This window comes from Onychomys torridus, chromosome 2 (genome assembly GCF_903995425.1).
Source record: "Onychomys torridus chromosome 2, mOncTor1.1, whole genome shotgun sequence".
NCBI classification, from domain to species: domain Eukaryota; kingdom Metazoa; phylum Chordata; class Mammalia; order Rodentia; family Cricetidae; genus Onychomys; species Onychomys torridus.
In genome coordinates this window covers 101,177,963-101,197,165 of record NC_050444.1, presented here as the reverse complement: position 1 = coordinate 101,197,165, position 19,203 = coordinate 101,177,963, and the positions used below count along the sequence as shown (strand labels likewise).

Here is a 19,203-nt window from a genome sequence, read left to right as displayed (position 1 = left end):
ATTCTAGCCTTTAATCCAGCACTCAGGAGGCAGAGGCAGGCGGGTCACTGTGAGTTTCAAGCCAGTCTGGTCTACAAAGTGAATTCTAAGACAGCTAGAGCTGTTACACAGAGAAATCATGTTTTGTGGGAAAAGAAGAGAGAGGAGAGAGAGAGAGAGAGAGAGAGAGAGAGAGAGAGAGAGAGAGAGAGAAGAAGGAGGAGGAGGAGGAGGAGGAGGAGGAGGAGGAGGAGGGAGGAGGGAGGGAGGGAGGGAGGAGGGAGGGAGGGAGGAAGGAAAGAAGGAGGAAGGAAGGAAGGAAGGAAGGAAGGAAGGAAGGAAGGAAGGAAGAAAGAAACTTCTCTCTGATGTAACAGATTGAGACCATTACAGAAAACCACAGTAATCAAATTACAGTCCTGAAGCCCAGTCCCAACCGATACATCTGCAATAAAACTCCTGCCTCTAAGGCTCGGGTCACCAAGGAATCCGGGTGAGAAGATCCTAAGAGCCAGAGGGACAGGGACTTTTCTGAGATGTGTCTCCTAGTAATGCCAGAAGTTCATCCATAAAGTCTCATCAACATGGCTGCCTAACATGAGCTGAACAGGGACAACAACAGACACACTGACAGGGAAGGGGAAAGGCCAGGCAGCTCCAACCCCACAAAGGGAACATGGCAACTGAGGAATGCTGATAGAGGGAGAGAGCGAGAGGTTTCCCCAGGGAAGAGCACCAGCTGGCTGCCCACCCAGACAAACATTACACAGACTGAGCAGGTTGTGTTTGTGTATTTAGAAATTATGTATATTAATGTATTCAGAAATATATATATATATATATATATATATATATATATACACATATATTAATGAAAAGAGACCATCAGTTGTAGAAGAGCAAGGAGGAGTATATGGGAGGGTTTAGAAGAAGAAAGCAGGAGGGATAAATGGGGTAGCTATAGTATAATCTCAAAAATAAGAGAAATAATTTTTAAAATAGAGCATACATGGATTCATGTAGGAATTACTAAATATTTGCATAAGGGAATAACACATGTTACTTCCATTTATAATTTCTTGGTTAAGCAACTCACCCAGTAAGGCCTAAATTGTAAGGCTAGAAGTGCAATCACCCATGTGCCTAGAAAGACAAGGGAAACTTCAGAATGCCTACCAGAGAAAACCAACAAAGAAATGACAATCTTACCATTCTCAGCACGAACATCAAGAAAATCCATGATACACTGGAAAAATACCAGTATTCTAAGGACTATAATAAGAATTATAGACTTCCAGGCAGAGAAAGAGAAGATGAGGACATGCATCTAGGCGTGGGAGAGAAGGCAGAGGACAAGGAGAAGAAGCAGGAGGTACACTATGGAACAGAGGTAAAAAGCCATGAGGTAAAATGTAGATCACTAAAAATGGGTTCATTTACATTAAAAAAAGAATTATAATTTAAACCATACAATGTGTAAAATGTTCAAGAAATAATCTAAAATTTCTCAACACACCAAAAGTAAGAAATTTTGTCACATTCTTAGAAAAGACAATAGGGCTAGAGAGTTGGCTCAGCAGTTGAAGGAAGGGTCACAACTGAAAAAAAAGAAGACAGGAAGCACATGGTACTCCCCAAAGGAAGCAGACAGTGAAACTATAAAACAAAGACACAGCAGTGACCGACATTCTTGAAATGGGTGACAGCATAAAATTTTTCAGGACATATTTATAAAAGAACAAATTGAAATTTCAGAAGTAAAAATGTACAGTACTGAAATTAAATTTTTATTAGATGTGTTCACAGCAGACATGACAGAGGAAATATATAGTGAGCCTGTGCGAATTCACAGAGTCCATCCAATCGAACAACAGGAAATAAATAATGGAGAAAGAGCGAGAAAGAAACCTTGAGATTCTACAAACTAATGGCTGAAGACCTCCCACATCCAGGGAAAGATGTAAACGCACAGATTCAAGAAACTCACTGAATAGGACAAACTCCGCTCACTACCCTACAAACATCTAACAACTATTTAATATGCATCGACATATTACAATCAAACTGGAAAAGAATGACAGAGAAATCTTGAATGAGGGTGGACAGAAACATGAGATAACAGGTATAGGAGACAATCCTGTGAGGGCTGTAGAGTTCACACCAGAGATCCTGTAGGAGTCAGGGGATGGCCAAACAGTTCACAGTGGGGAGACTACTGTCAATACAGAAGGCCATTTCAATGAAAATACTTTCCAAAATAAAGTGAAATAAAACATTATAAGAAGAAAGAGAACTAACAAAATCCATTATAATGTTGAATCTACTTGAGTTTTCCTTAGACTAAAAAGAAATTATAGTAAACAGAGATTTAGGTCTTCAAGATAAAGACGTTGAAAAAGGTAAAGTCTAGGTAATTATAAAAGATTTGCCTTAATAAATTTTAAATTATGCATAGCTGTTGAAAGAAAAATGTCTGATGGCTCTTTCAATGTATGTACATAAATTGAGTGAGAATGTACATATGTGTATGTATATCTATGTGTATATGTGTGTGTGTGTGTGTGTGTGTGTGTGTGTGTGTGTGTTTTCAGGTCTGATCACTGGTGTTGGATAACTAACTGGTGTATGCTTCCTTGGAGAAGACTGTTTCTCCTGCTCTCCGCGGTTCTTAGTTGCCTGTATTCTCTATCCCCATCCACTCTGGCATGTCTTGTCCCTGTTCAGCTCACACTTGAGCAATCATGTTGGTGAGACTCTATGGGCTGTAATGTATGACGTTACCAGGGAACACAGTCTCACAGCAAACTCCATGATTCTCTAGTATTAGGTTCTGTCAGCCCCCTCTTCTGTAGTGTTCCCTGAGCTTTGGTGAGGAAGTGTTTTGTAGCTGTATCCATTAGAGCTTCACAATCCAGCATTTTGATGGGCGTGGTTTTCTATAATGATTCTTGATGGGAGTGAAAACTTCTTGTAAGATTTTATAGTTTTCTTGATGGGGTCAATAACAATATTAAAATATATCTATATATCACTAAAATAATGATATATATATATATATATATAGATATATATAGATATCCAGTAGACAAATTAAAACAGAATGCTGCAAATAAATTCAAATAATCAAAAAGAAAAAAAATAAAGGGAACACAGAGAAACAAAAGCAGAAGAAACACATTTTTTAAATGATAGAAAAATGCAAGCCTATCAGCAATATATTAATTATAAATGGCTATGGTGATATTTTATTTGTACTGAAATGTGGTTTTATTTGTATGTTAATAAATAAAGTAGCCTGTGGGTCAGAGCTGATAGCAAGCCACAGCAGAAGCCAGGCGGTGGTGGCACACACCTTTAATCTAGATCACATGACAGGCAGATCTCTGTGAGTTCAAGGATACAGCCAGCATGGAGACACACACCTTTAATCTCAATACCAACCATAGAAGACCTGGAGGTCTGTACAGACAGGCAGTGATGAGGAGGTCATGTGGTTGGGTTTACAACCAATGAGAAGGCAGAACAGAAAGTCTATAAAAAAGACAGGACACAGGAAGTAGGTCTCTTGCTGAGGGAAGGACAGCAGCAGCAGGAAGGGTAAGGAGGTTTAAGCTATTGCTCTGACCTCTTGACTCTTAACTCTGTATTTGGCTCTGTGTTTCTTATTTAATAAGACCATTCATTTACATTTGGCGCCCAGCTGAGGAAATGGCAAGGTAAGGAAGCTGTGGCTTGTTCTGCTTCTCTGATCTTCCAGCATTCACCCCAATACCTGGCTCTGAGTTTGATTTTATTAGTAAGACATTTTAAGATTCATACTACATCTGGCGCCCAATGTTCGTGGTACGAATTCATGAAAAAGCTGCTTGCCTGTGGCCTTGCGGGCCCCAGCTCAGGCCCGAGCTTCTCTCAGCCAGTTGTAGTGAAGCACACTGGTTGGATTTGCTGAAGGAGGCAGAGGCAGGAGGATCCCAACTTTGAGGGCAGCCTAGGAGGCTTGCTAAGGAGAAGCTGAGGCCAGGACCAAGCCACAAATGGTGGTGGGACCATGGAGGCAGCAGCTGCTGCTCCGAGTTGCCAGCTGCTTCTCATCATGTTGGTGACTGCAATGATGCTGCTACCTGGGACAAAGGGTTTACTGCTGCTTGTTCAGAGAAGAATTGCCAGGACCATCGTGCTACCAGAAAGCATCGGCAAAGGTCAGTTTGGAAAAGTTTGGCAAGACAAATGGTGGGGAGAAATTGCTGTGAAGATTTTCTCTTCTAGGGAAGAACACTCATGGTCCCGAGAGACAGATATTTATCAGACTGTGATTGCTCCAAACCACAGAGGAGGCACAAAAAAAAAAAAAAAAAAAAATAGTCTACAGGTAACCATGACCAGGCCTAACAGCGACTTTGAAATCTTCAAAAGGATGATGGGACTCCACAATGATGAAGGCACATGGACTATGGTAAAGCCATTAAGCTGATTAACACCATGGGAAGATCAGCTTTGGACTACAAATTGCTCAGGACAGTTTCAGGATGGCTAGCTGAGATGATCCAGCCTGACAGACTACTTGAACAAGGACTTGAAACAAGCCCTGCATTTTCCCATTATGCAGAGACTGAACAAATGATACAGCTAACTCACTAAGGACTTGACAATTAACCCAAAAAACTTTCTTTTCAGGATTCCCTTAAAGATGTCTTCACCCCCAGAAAGCAGGAAGTAATTTTAAGAAAACAACGCCCATATTCCCAAGAGGTGGGGTGGGTGTGTTTTGATCGTTCAATGGCTTATGGATAATTGTTATTGTTTATGATGGTTGGTTACAAGTTGTTAATTGTTAATGGTCAGGAAAAAAGCTGAACAAGGAGAGTATATTCAGAGGTTTTGTTTAAAAAAAAAAAGAAAAAGTAAAAAGAGAATAGATATGAGGTAGATATGAATCTACTCTGAGAAAAAAAGATAAAGAATAATAGGATAAATGGGTCGATCACTGAATCAACTGTAAAAAGAAAAAGGGGAGATGTAAAAATGACAAAAGGTAGACTACTGAATCGATTATGAAAAGAAAAAAGATAGAATATAGATATGATAAGATAAAAAGGTCAATTATTGAATCTACATTTAAAAAGGAACTACTTGTTTTAAATAGGATAAGTAATGAAAATTTTTTGTCTGAGTTTATCAAATGTTACTGGACTGGACATTGTCAAAAAATAAATAATGGAATTTTTATCTGAATTTGTCAAATGTTAATGGACTAGACTTTGTTAATATAATTCTTGACTGTATATATTGTATATACTTATTGGATAGTTTTTCTTGTATTAGTTATAAGCTTTTTTAAATTTTGAACAAAAAGGGTAAATGTGGTGGTATTGTGTTCCTCAAAATATTGTGCACCCTAATAAATTTATCTGGGGTCAGAGAACAGACAGCCACTAGATACAGAGGCTAGAAAATGGTGGCACTCACACCTTTAATCCTAGCATTCCAGAGACAGAAATCCCTCTGGATCTCTGTGAGTTCAAGGCCACACTGGAAACAGCCACACATGTGATACACGCCTTTAATCCCAAGAAGTGAGCCTTTAATCCCAGGGAGTGATGGCAGAAAGCAGAAAGGTATATAAGGCATGAAGACCAGAAACTAGAAGCATTTGGCTGGTTAAGCTTTTAGGCTTTGAGTAGCACAGTTCAGCTGAGATTCATTCTGGATAAGGACTCAGAGGCTTCCAGACTGAGGAAATGGCAAGGTGGGGAAGCTGTGGCTTGTTCTGCTTCTCTGATCTTCCAGCATTCACCCCAAAACCTGGCTCTGAGTTTGATTTAATTAGTAAGACATTTTAAGATTCATACTACAAATGGCCTAATTACTTAATTAAAAATCAGAGACTGTGAAAATGTATAAAGGAAAACCAAACCGTTCCTTTCTAGAAGAAACTCACAGTAAATACAAAGCATAGGAAGTTAAAAGAAAAGGATTGAAAAAGACATGCTGTGAACTAAAATAGTAAAAGTAGAGTGTACTGGATAACTTTGGGGGCCTATATGTGGGAGTCTCAAGACAATAGATCACAGAAATCACTCCTATCTGAGAATTCTCTGGACCCTCAGAACATACTGCCTCTGTCTCACATCCAGCTGCTAATTATCTGAGGAAATGTAAAATCACCATGATCTGGAAAGGGTCAGTTCCTTCCTGCATACCCACCAACACCTTGCCAGAAGAGGTTTTGTTATGGTAACCAGTGGCCTCCACAGGTCAAGTCTAAAGGACATTTTCAACCTCTGCTCTACTGTACTTCCAAAGCCCCTGACACTACTGACTACAGATTCTTCTTGCAATACTTTGTCCCCATGGTGTATGTTTTGTTTTTCTTTCACAGCCTCCTTTATGACCTTTATAACTCAAGAATGATAAGTTGAATTTTCCAAGATTTATCCTCAGGCATTTTTAGACTGAATTTTAAGAATTTAGTCAATGAAAAAGAAGAAGACGGGCCTCAGAAAGAGCAGTGAGCTCAGTCTTTGGAGTACACTGATGCTGCCATAGACAGAAAAGAACACACAAGCTACAGTACAAAGCAGAACAAAATGATGTCAATGAAAGTGTGGGGCTAGCAGATAACCTTCCTGAGGTGATGCACTCAATTTGCTATCTGAATAAAGGTTATTAAACTCATAACACATACACACACACACACACACACACACACACACACACACACACACACACACACCACCTCTCTACTCATTAAGCACATGGCAAAGTCCAAAGCAGCTGAACATTTCTCAGCCAACTTCCCAGCATCTGCGTTAGGAAGTAGTATCATCATTCTCTTCGCTGTTGAAAATTCGGAGACCCAACCCCACCGTTAGCAATGGACAGAAATAGAATCAATGTACCAGATGCTAAGGCAACCTGTCCTTCTACCTTAGATGTGACTTAAAATCCTAAAGCTGATTACTACATTCAGGGACAACAAGGAAGCAGTTTAGGAATTGCATTTATAAAATGAACCACTAAACTAGCAAAAATAACCACCTACATCTAGATTTCTTACTGTAATAAGAACCCATGAAATAAAAACATTGTGTTTTTAAAAGTAACAGAAATGTACTTACTATGTGGTTACAAATTTATAACTATAATTTTCTGTTATAAAAAGTCATGTTAATTTTTGTAATGTATACTTCATAGAAGTCCAAATGGATACACACTCAAAGCTCGTGCTCTTCACCCACCAAACACTATTGCCTCATGTCCATACCAGACGAAGTCTAAGGCTTGCTTGCCTCCCTCCCTCCAAGTTCTTAAGAGGTTTAAATTAGAAAGAGCACATGCAAATGCCTTGACAAACAAAATCATCATGAAGATTTGTTACTATTTTAGACACAGTGATGCTCAACGAAAGAAATCAACAAAGAAGCACACACACATGAGCACCCCAGGATGATAGATCACGTCACACAGTGAGTCCACAGTGCATGTGTTCCCTTCATGAGAACATGGCAAGAATGAACACATCTCACGTGTGAGGTGATGACCAAGTATGTTTACACCAGAAAGGTGGTTTGGGTATAACAGTAAGTACAATTTCATCAAAAAAAAAAGTAATTGGTTAAAAAATAACAATTAGAGAAACGATTTCTGTTCATCAAGTTTTGCCTTTCTTAAAATACAAGCAATTAGTTTTCCGTGACTAATGGTACCAAACAATAAGGATTGGCACAACCCAATTCAGTTAACATAAGCTAAACAGTATAATGCAATTCTAACAGAGAATAAACATGAGGAAAGGTGAATATATAATTTCAAATGTTCAAATTGCAATGTTCCCTCTTTAATTTAAGCTCTCTTACTAGTGGTCAAAGCATCACTACGCTCTCATTAAAAACTCTAGTAAAGGATATACAATTGAACGGACACCCTAGGTGCCCAGTAACTGGCTTTTGATATTTATTAGGCAAATTCCTAATATTCATCTTCCTAAATATTAGGTAACGACTGTGGCCAGACTGCTCTTGGCCCAGGGTGTCTTTATGGCCGTGAAGAACACTTCAAAAGTGCTTGTATATGTAGAGTGTATTTGGGGTTCAACTGAGCGCAGGGAGCAAACAGACAATGGACACCCTTAAAATACCTCATGGGTCAGTGGATGGCAGGAGCTATGGCAACAGTAGGAAAGCAAGAAAGGCAGAAATGAGGGCACGAGAGGCAGAGACGAGTGGGACGGGGGAGGGGTTGGCTGCTGTTCCAAACACCACAGTCCCAGAGGTGTCACTGAAATGCCGGCAGAGGAGCTGAAACCGGAAGGAAAAAGCAGAGCCAACCCACAGCTGTCACCCACCTAGGGTCGGCCAGGTTAGCTCCTGCGCCACTAAGCGTCCTCGTCTGAAACAGGTCCACAGCTGAATCTAGAAACTGTAGTTTTCACTCAGAAGTCACCCCCATGCATCACAACCAATTCAAAAAAGGAAAACATACACTCCAATTACTAAGAGCCCTCTGAATGTCTGTTACATTCCACTACATCACAAATACATTCATTTTATAAAATTCCCCAAATGCATATCCCAAATGTAGAATATTTTTAGTTTTAGTTTTAAATTAGCCCAAATTTCATCATGGCTAAAATTTTAAGACATAAAATGAGTACTGAAACAGAATTTTAATCATATAGATGAATCACAACATGCATCTTTAGCTAGGCATGTATTATGAATAAGTCTAGTTTTCTACAGAGAATAATCACATGTTCTAATTACCATTTTGGTTATACGCATAATTAATAATATTCTGTCTTAATGGGACACACTGAATCTTCAGACAGTTATAAGCTTTAACTATGCATACTGCCAAACCCAAATGTCAGTGTACTGCCACACAAAGGAGTCCTGACATAGTGTAGGAACGTGATAACAATATGCATACCTCTATACATGATACAGTGGAAAAATTAATTGCTTTCTTCCTCTCTAATGTTCCTCCATACTAATTTTATGTTATTTGATTGATCACTTATCCTAAATTACATAAACACACACTCACACACAGATACAGCCAAATGATCCTGCAAGCAATAAAAACATAAATACACATGTGACCCAAGACCCAAGGAAGACAGAAACATTTTGGTCTGAACTTACTGACTGTAAACTTTCATTCTCTCTTAGACAAGCTGTGTGGAGCTCAGATTTCAGAGTTGCAATGTGATTTCGGTGCGATGTCATCTCCTTCTCCAATGTAGAGATTCTAGCACTTGCAAGCTGGTAGACATCCAAGAAACTTTTAATCATGGCCTTAAGAAATAAAATTAATGTCACTTACAATTCAAATAAAGCTGTCCCCAAAGCAGAATTTCTGTAATTTGAAAGCAAAATCATGAAAATAAAAAATAAACAATTTTTATAGTTTCTAGAAAATAAAGATAAACCTCACATTCTATACTACAAACAGTCACTGAGAAAGCTCTGGGGTGGGATGGGGCGATAGCTCACTGGGAGAAGGCACTTGCTGTGTAACGGGCCAAGTTCAATCCCAGCACCCACATAAAAAGTTAGACATAGTGGTGCACATGTATAACCCCAGTTTGTGGGAGAAACAGGAGGATTCATGAGGATCATTGGCCACCTTAATAGCCTGGCCACCTTAATACTCTGTCTCAAAAAGACAAGATGAATGGCCCCTAAGGAACAATATTGACCACCACATGTGTACATGTACACATATCCCCCCACATGTGCATACATACTTGCACACAGGGATACACACATGTGAAGAAAGATAAACAGGTTTGGGAAAAAAATAATTGAGTCTTTATTCCAGAGGATTTATTTAAATGAGATGTACTTTGATCTATTGTGCTTAAAATTTAGAACACAGGTTTTAAATATGACACACTTATTTTCTGTACTAAAATTAAATTCAGGTTGTAATTTGACCTAAATTTCAATCTTGTAAGAGACAACACATGGGTATATGAATAACATATTAATATTTCATAATGAGCTGAGTTAGTAAAACTTGCAATCTACCTAACAAATGTTTTGAAACAAAAGAGCTCAAATAATCCTGTGACTAACTGCTGATTCCCATACTGAGAGAAAAGAGTCATTATGTCCACCATATAACACAGAGGTGTCCTCAGACACAATCTGCATAGTAGTAATAGTAGAAGCAGGTGCTGGCTAACTTACCATCTTCCCTAAATAGTACAGACCGGGGTGGGAGGGTGTGCTGAGCTCTGTAACATGGCTGAACCATATTCTATAGACTTTTCCTTAAAAAAAAAACTTCAGTGAACTTTAACCCAAAGGGATTCTATTATATCCTCTTCAATTAATCTTGCAAAATGCTTCAAGTACATCAACATTAAATCAAACATTTCAAAGATAGGTCCAAAAACAGTATTACAGTATTTATGAAGGAAATGTTCCTACTATAGACATGCCATGCAATGAGAGACAGAGTCTAAGAATGTGCAAATTACATTCAGTCTGATGGTCTGAACTGAAACAGCCTTGGGAGACCAGGTATTTATTTTAGCAATTCTAAATGCATGTGGAAAATAATTTAGTGAACAAGTAAGAAATAGTGTTAAGTGTCTGAGAAGCAGAAGCAGGCTAGTTACTAGAAAATTCAGGTCTCCCTTAAGAAATTCCTATTCGCCCTCAAACATCTTTCTGAGACAGCAGCTCTTTCAAGAACCATCTACAAAGCCCCAAATGGTAGTTAGCTTCTGTCCTCGCTCCCTGTGGGCCACTCACACTGGCTTTGATTGTCGCATTCATTGGAGATATTTATTATGTTACATGTTTTTCTTCCTTACCAGACAAGCAGTCTGTGAGGCCAGGCTCTATGTCTACACATGTCTGTATCCCTGAGAGAGTAGTCCACAGTGGGTATTTGAGGAAATGAGTGAAGTAACAACTTTGGAAGAATGTATTAATTAAAAATTAGAAGAGATGAAAAACTGCAATCTACCTAGTGGTATAAATTACCTTATAAAAAGAATAAAGATACTTGGGAAATACCATCTTAACATCCAATCTAATGGATAAATTATTAATCACATTTTTTTCAAGTTGGAGCAGGGGAAAGCATAGTTATATGTATAAAAGAGAACACCTAAATGTAAATTCTCTGCCCAACAGTAAATCATAATACAACCTATGGTGTGGGTAGATAACCAATGTCCTAGCCTACCCCACCTTTAGTCATTTTAAAATAAGTTTATATCTAATACTAACAAGGTATTTCCTGGGATGTCAAAAGTATGTAAAACTCAAACACAAGTGAGGCTGAAGATGTACTTCAGTGGTCGAGTGTATTTATCCCTGAGGTAGCAAAAGCATGCGACTGCATCTGCTTCTTCCTATGTCCAATCTCTCTTCGTTGTTCTAAGTTCATCCCCCCAGTTCTTGCTCTGTTACATACACAGCACTGTGTTCTCAGGAAATACTACACAATCTCCAGGGCCTTCATCTCCTCTCTTGCTACATAAAATAGGAATAAAAGTATCTTTCTTGGGTTGGGGATTTAGCTCAGTGGTAGAGCGTTTGCCTAGCCAGCACAAGGCCCTGGGTTCGATCCTCAGCTCAAAAAAAAAAAAAAAAGTATCTTTCTTGTCTACTTCCAAACTGCTGTGAGACTCATACAGCTAAAACATGTTTGTTAGTTGTCTCCTACAGCCAGGGACTGTAGTAGAGGCTCTACTTCATCTCTTTACAGTAATCACATAGGGCAGACAGCGTAAAGCAGAAGGACATTACCAAGCTAGCAATGTGGCAGTGAGATTCAAACCAAAGAGTATGGGAAGTACAGCTTTTCTCCTAACCCTCTGATTGTACTGTACCTCTTACAAGAAAGGCCTCTAAAGTGATAAACTCCTGAATCTCACTGTAATACTATTGTTCTATTTTAACGTCTACAGTGAAATCCTAATGACGTAAGCTCTGATAGGCAATCCACACATGTGCGTACACATGTGTAAACACAAGTACATATGATTATATTCTTGCTATATAAGGATCTAAAAATGTACAAATGACTGCAAACATTCATAACTGCTTATGGAATGAAAATGGGAATTATTCTTCAATCAGTAAAATGTTCTTAATCATTTCAATGTTAAGTCACAAAAGTCACATCCTTTAATATTTTGAGGTGAAACAGTTCAATATTTTAAAAGCAATCCTGCTTCCTAAATTTGTAGAAAGTATTTCCTGAATTCTTGGGTGTAAAAGGAATAGATAACATGAGATCCTTCAAAACTCATTTTAAAAACATAAAACATTAAGAACTTAGAAAACAGCCCTCCCAGCTTGCATAAGGTTCTGGGTTTGACCCAATACCTCAAAATGAACCAAATAATGAAGTACAGGATGCCAGTGAAAAGCCAGTTCCTTGACAAGGAGAAAGGTGCCCCGTTGGCATAAGATATAAAAAGGTGATCTGAAATAACTAAGGGTGGAGGAACAGGGAACAAGTGTCTCATGACCCCTGACCAGTCCTCTGAAGCCGACATTCTCACTACACACCCTATTCCCATATCCAGTTTCCACGAGGACAAGACAGAAAAACAGCATGAGACTTAGCCTATATGCTGAAATGAAGTCTGTACCTCAGAGGGGTTCACATAGGTATTAAGAAACAGGGGGCAAGTTTCTGGACCAAAAAAAAAAAAAAAACGGTAAAAATTGTTATATAAATAAAATGTAGTGTTAACAACTGACATTAGCAAGGTGAGAGCAGCCAGACATGTCAAATGTCCCTCTTCTCCATTACTTTTCTCCTGCTGTGATAAAGCAACATGACCAAAAGCAACTTAGGGAGGAAAGGACTTAGTTTATATCAGGATTCTCAGGTCATAACCTATAACTGAGGTATGTCAGGACAGAGGATGAAGGCAGGAACTTGGAAGCAGAAACTAAGTGGAAGCCATGGAAGAAGGCTCCTCACTGCTCACTGTCTTCCTTCTTATGGCTTGCTCAGCCTGCTTTCTTATACCATCCAGGTCCCCTTGCCTAGGGATGGTACCACAGCAGTGGGCAGGGCCCTCGCACATCAATCATTAATCAAGAAACTTTTCTTTTCCCAGATAACTCAAACTTGGATCAACTTGACAAAAAGCTAGAGAGGACATCATCTATTCATTATAAGGGAAAAATATGTGTACTTCAGAACACAAAATATTCTGTAATACAAGAGGTGAATGTCATTTGAGGATAAAAGTGTTTCCTCTACTACTTCCATACTCCAGATTATGTAGCAGTCAGACTTCCAAACCAACATCAGAGAAAATGCAATCACTAGAGTCCTGACCTAAGAGAAGAAATTAGTGAAAAATATCCTAAAGTCTGAACACTAAAAGAGTGCCCCTTTCGTCACACTGAGTAAAAACAAAAACTTCTGACACCTCACCTAAATTTATAAATATTTTTCATTTCTATGTTCTAAAAGACACCAGGTAAAACTAACACACCAAAAATACTAAATGTATTAAATATAATTAATTTCCACAAAAATAATGCTTATGTTTTAAGAATTCACGTAAATTAAATGACTTTTAATACATTAAAAGATCTTAACTATACCATGCATACAAGACACTCAAGTAAATGTTATCTATGATAATAACTATATCAAATTAGGAAAATTAGTGTAGTAAATCATGAAAGATTAAATATTTCTGAGAAGTGTTAGTATTAGACATAAGGTAAAATATTTTAAATATATTTTTTATAGATAGTAAAATAGGTCCTTTCTACAGAAACATCTAAAGTCAATCAGTAGTTATTTGCTACAAGACTTCTCACTGACAATAAGATAGTACTTGTGATGCCATACGTAAGGAAGACATTCTTACAATGGTAACTTACAACTTTTCATATCAAATTTGTTGACACCTGGAATGAATCCAAAAATAGAAATACAAATGAAAACAACAATATAAAGACTCAATGAAATGAAGGGTTGCTACACTGAAAAGATTAGTAAGATTGACAAACCTTTAGCCAAACTAAACAAAAGTAAGAGAGAAGACCCAAATTAATAAAATCAGGAGTGAGAAGGGGAACATTACAACAGATACTGAGGAAACTCGGAGACTCATAAGAACATACTTTATAAACTGGAAAGTCTAAAAGCAATGGATGAATTTCTAAATGTACAGGGCTATTTTAGGGATACCATTGCTGTGCTGAAACACTACCAAAGCACTGGGGAGGATAGGTTGGTTATGTGGCTTATGCTTCCACATCACTATTCATCATTAAAGGAAGTCAGGACAGGAACTCAAACAGAGCAGGAACCTACAGGCAGGAGCTGACACAGAGGTCATGGAGGGTTGCTGCTTACTGATCTGCTCCCCATGCTTTGCTCAAACTGCTTTCTTTCTTCCTTTTTTTTTTTTTGTTTTGTTTTTTGTTTTTTGTTTTTTTTTTGTTTTTCGAGACAGGGTTTCTCTGTGTGTTGCTTTGCGCCTTTCCTGGATCTCGCTCTGTAGACCAGGCTGGCCTCAAACTCACAAAGATCTGCCTGTCTCTGCCTCCCAAGTCCTGGGATTAAAGGCATGCGCCACCACCGCCCGGCTCAAACTGCTTTCTTACAGAAACCGGAGACACCACCCACAATAAGCTAGGCCTTTCCCCATCAACCACTAATTAAGAAAATTGCCTGCAGCTCGATCTTATAGAAGCATTTCTCAATTGAGGCTCCCTCCTTTCCAACGACTCTAGCTTGTGTCAAGTTGACATAAACCTAGCCAGAACAATGATCGACCAAAATTAAATCAAGATGAAAATACTTTAAGTAGACCATAACCACCAATGAGATATATAATCAGTAATTTAAAATCTCCCAGCTTAAAAGGGGAAGTGGTAGGTGAATGGATCAATACAGCACAGGATTCCAAGAGACCCTAACACCAATACTCCTCAAATTCATTTGCCAAGTAATAACTGCAAATTCTTCTGTGAAGCAAGACAATCATCCAACAAAATGAAGCAATTATATGCCAGTCTCTCTAATAAACATAGATGTAAAATTTTTCAATAAAACATTTTCAAATTGAAATCAAGAAACATCAGAAAATTACCCACCATGATAAGGTTGGCTTCATCCCAGAGATGCATGGATGGTTCCACAAATGTAAACCAATAAATATAAAATAAATATAATCCACCACATAAATAGATCTGGGACAGAAACCACATGATTATCTCATTCGATGCAGAAAGGCCTTTGACAAAATACAATATTCTTTCATGATAACAGTCCTGGGGTATCCAGGGATATGAGGCATATAACTCAACAGAATAAAAAGCAATAAACAATAAGCCACAGCCAAAATCATGCTAAATAGAGAAAAATCTCAAAGCATTTCCACTACAATCAGGAATGAGACAAGGATGTCCAATCTTTCCATTCTTATCCAATATAGTACTTGAAGATTTAGCTAGAGCAATAAGGCAAGTGAAGGGATGAAATGACTTAAAATAGAAAAGAAAGAAGCCAAGGGATCCTCATTAGCAGGTGATCAGATTCTATACCTGAAAGGTTCTAAAGAGTCTATCAGAAAGCCCTACCCTTTATAAACACATTCAGCAAATAGCAGGATACAAAATTAGCATACAAAAATCAGTAGCTTTCCTATATACAAAGAACAAACATACTGAGAAAGAAATCAGGGAAGCAATCCCATTCACAATGCCTCAAAAAAGTAACAAGTCTAAAGAGAAAGATGTGTATAATAAAAACTTTAAGAGACTGGGAAAAGAAAAAAAGCGAGAAATTAAGAACACCTCTGGTAGAAGCCTCCTACCTTACCAGAGGCCAGGCCAGCATCCTGAACTCAAGGCCACTCCAGCCAGAAGACCAGAGAGGAAACAGACCAAGGAAGGAAACACTCATCCAACAAAGACAAACCCAGAAATGGTCACTTAGACATATAATCACTCGAAATCCAGATACCTAAATGTCAGTGTAAGAACACAATCAGCAACAGCCATATATCATCACCAGAGCCCAGCCATCCCAATACATCAAGCCGTGAATATTCCAACACAGCTGAAGCATAAGAAAATGACATTAAAACCAACTTTATGAAGATGTTAGTTGGCCTGTGTGGTTTGAAAGAAAATGTCCCCCAAAGGGAGTGACACTATTGGAATAGGTGCGGCCTTGAAGGGGGAAGTGTGTCACTGTTGGAGTGGGCTTTGGGTCTCTTTTGCTCAAGTTACACTCAAGGTGGTAGACAGTTAATTTCCTACAGCACTCAGGGAGGGTGGCCCATGCACCTCGCCTGGGCCATATAGTAGAGCTAGCCCTGATGGTGTAGTTGTAGCAGAGCCCACACTGTGGCATAAAAGCAACAGACCTGACCATGCTCCTTGCTCATTGCTACAAGGGGTAAACTAGCCAGGGTAATGCTGGAGAGCTCACCCTGGTGGTGAGAACAAGGGAGAGCTGGTGAGCTGACCAACCCTGCAACTACCCAGGCCAAGAACCAGGGTTATGAATTGGTCCGTCCCATTCACGATCTGCTGGAACATGAGAAGGGACCCATCCTACGGGTCCAAAGCGGCAGGATCTTCATGACACAGGGCAACAACAAGATATCCAAGAGGAATCCCAGTGAGGGCCCAGCATCAATAGTGTAGCAGAAACCAGAGGCCTGAACCAGACCAATGACTCTTTGTAATGAACACGTGCAAGTAGACATATGAACAAAATGGTTTACTGCGGGACTGATTCACTGTGTCAAACTACAGCTTCCATGATGAGACTGATTTTTTCTTTTTTTTTTTTTCTTAAATTTTATTTTATTTAGGGAGAAGGTGCAATGGCAGAGGGTGTATACAAAGGAAAGGGGAAATGAATGGGATTGAGATGCATGATGTAAAAGACACAAAGAATAAATAAAGACAAAGTAAAAAAAGAAGAAAGTCTCCCAACCAAAATCAGCCAGAACCAGATGGTTTTAGCTGAGAATTCTACCAGACTTTTGAGGAATAGTTAATACCAATACTCCTCACATTGTTCCAAAAAACAGAAATAGAAGAAATATTGCCAAGTTCATTTTATGAGGCTACAGTCATTCTGACAACCCAAATCACACAAAGATTCAACAAAGAAAGAGAATTACAGACCAATGGGCATTGATGCAAAAATACTCAATAAAATACAAATCGAATCCAAGAACATATCAAAAGCATCGTCCACCATGATCAAGTAGGTAGACTCCATCCCAGAGATGCAGGGATGGTTCAACATACAAAAATCTGTCAATGTAATCCACAATATAAAACATACTGAAAGAGAAAAACCACTTGCTCATCTCATTAGATGCTAAAAAAATAAAAAAAATTTATAAAAAAAGCCTTTGACAAAATCCAACACCTCTTCATGATAAAAGTCTTATAGAGATCAGGGAGACAAGGAAGATACCTAAACATAATAAAAGCACCATACAGAAAGTTACAGCTCATGTCAAATTAAATGGAAACACAAAGTGATTCCACTAAAATCAGGAACAAGACAAGGATGTCCACTCTCTCCATATCTATTCAATATAGTACTTGAAGTTCTAGCCAGAGCTATAAGACAAGTAAAAGAGATCAAGGGGATATAAATCGGAAAGGAAGATGTCAAACTTTCTTTCTTTGCATATGATATAATAGTATATATAAGCAACCCCAAAAATTCTACCAGGGAACTCCTACAGCTGATAAAACCTTCAGTGAAGTAGCTAGATACAAGATTAAAAAGAAATTAAGGCTGATACTAGAAGGTGGAAGTACTTCCCATGCTCATGATTGGTATGACTAATATTGTAAAAATGGCCATCCTACAAAAAGCAATCTATAGATTCAATGCAATGTCCATAAAAATTCCAATGCAATTATTCACAGAAATTGAGAAAATAACTTTAAATTTCACAGATAAACACAAGAAAACCAGGATTTCCAAAACAATCCTGAAAAATAAAAGAATGGCCAGGATTATACCATGTCTATTTTAAGTTATATAACAGCTACAGTAATAAAAATTGCACAATACTGGCATAAAAACAGACACATAAAAACAATTATATTCAACAGAATATAATTGAGGACCCAGATAAGATCCCATACTTATCAAAATCATTAACCATTAGAGACATGCAAAGCAGACTCACACAATAAGGTATCTATATATCTACATATATTTAGAAACTGACATCTATGAGTGTAGCTAGAAAGAAATACGGTTATGACCTCAAAGCTGATGAGGAAACAAAACAACAATTCTCACACATTGATGGTGAGAATGAAAAGCAGTACCCTCATTCTGGAAAAATAGTCATACTCTTACATATGGCCCAACAACCACATTCCTGAGCATTTACCACAGAGAAAAACCTAGGACCACACAATCAGTGCACAAGTGTTCATAGCAGGTTTATATGTGGTAGTCACGAACTGGACACAACAAAAATATCCTTCAATGGAGTAATGGTGGACAAGCAATCTACTAAGACATGTCAAATTGTGGATGGATTTTAAGAGCATTAAACTGATTTAAAACAAGCCAGTATCAAAAAGTCATATCCCTAACACATACACAGTCATCTGATAATGTGGTTGAGAAATATACATACAAACTATCCCACACATGTCAGTTTTCTCATTTGATGATTGTCCTAAAGCTTCATGAGATACATCACTGAAGAAATGGATAGAGGGGACACGGGAATGTCTATTACTACCGTGGCAACTTCCTGTGAATCCATAATTATCTCAAAACTAAAAAGCAATCTACAATATTCTAATATTAATAAAGATAATTGACCGTATGGGTTTTCTGTTTTGGGTGGTAAACTAAGCGCATAAGAAGCATAAATTCAATATGAAGAGTCACAGCTTCAGACTGGCTATTGTAGCCATATGAAAGTTCACTGAGAGACATAGACTTTGGGTCTGGTTAATTTCATTTTGTGGTGTTTATTTTCAAGTTCTTTACAATAAAGTTTTCATTTTAAAAAAATAACTTAAGATGGTGTTTTCCTGATAATGCCATTTATTCTGTGAAAGGCATTCAACAAACATTTGTAACAATTAATATATTGCTTCTCCATGCAAACAAGTCACAGAACTTGTATCATTTCAGCTGTGTTTTGGTTAATTTCTACACACACACACACACACACACACACACACACACACACACACGAAAGTGAATAGTGAA

The 19,203-nt window shown here is 38.2% G+C and overlaps 1 protein-coding gene across 3 annotated transcripts in view; it reads right to left on the bottom strand.

Annotated features, from left to right (window-relative positions):
• Positions 1–19,203, bottom strand: part of Ccdc171 (coiled-coil domain containing 171) — a 330,958-nt gene that overhangs the window by 50,178 nt on the left and 261,577 nt on the right. For all 3 annotated transcript variants that reach the window (XM_036179739.1, XM_036179740.1, XM_036179741.1), the window contains one exon: positions 9,123–9,275. In XM_036179739.1, the coding sequence (XP_036035632.1) occupies positions 9,123–9,275 (153 nt within the window). The remainder of the gene's footprint in view (positions 1–9,122; positions 9,276–19,203) is intronic.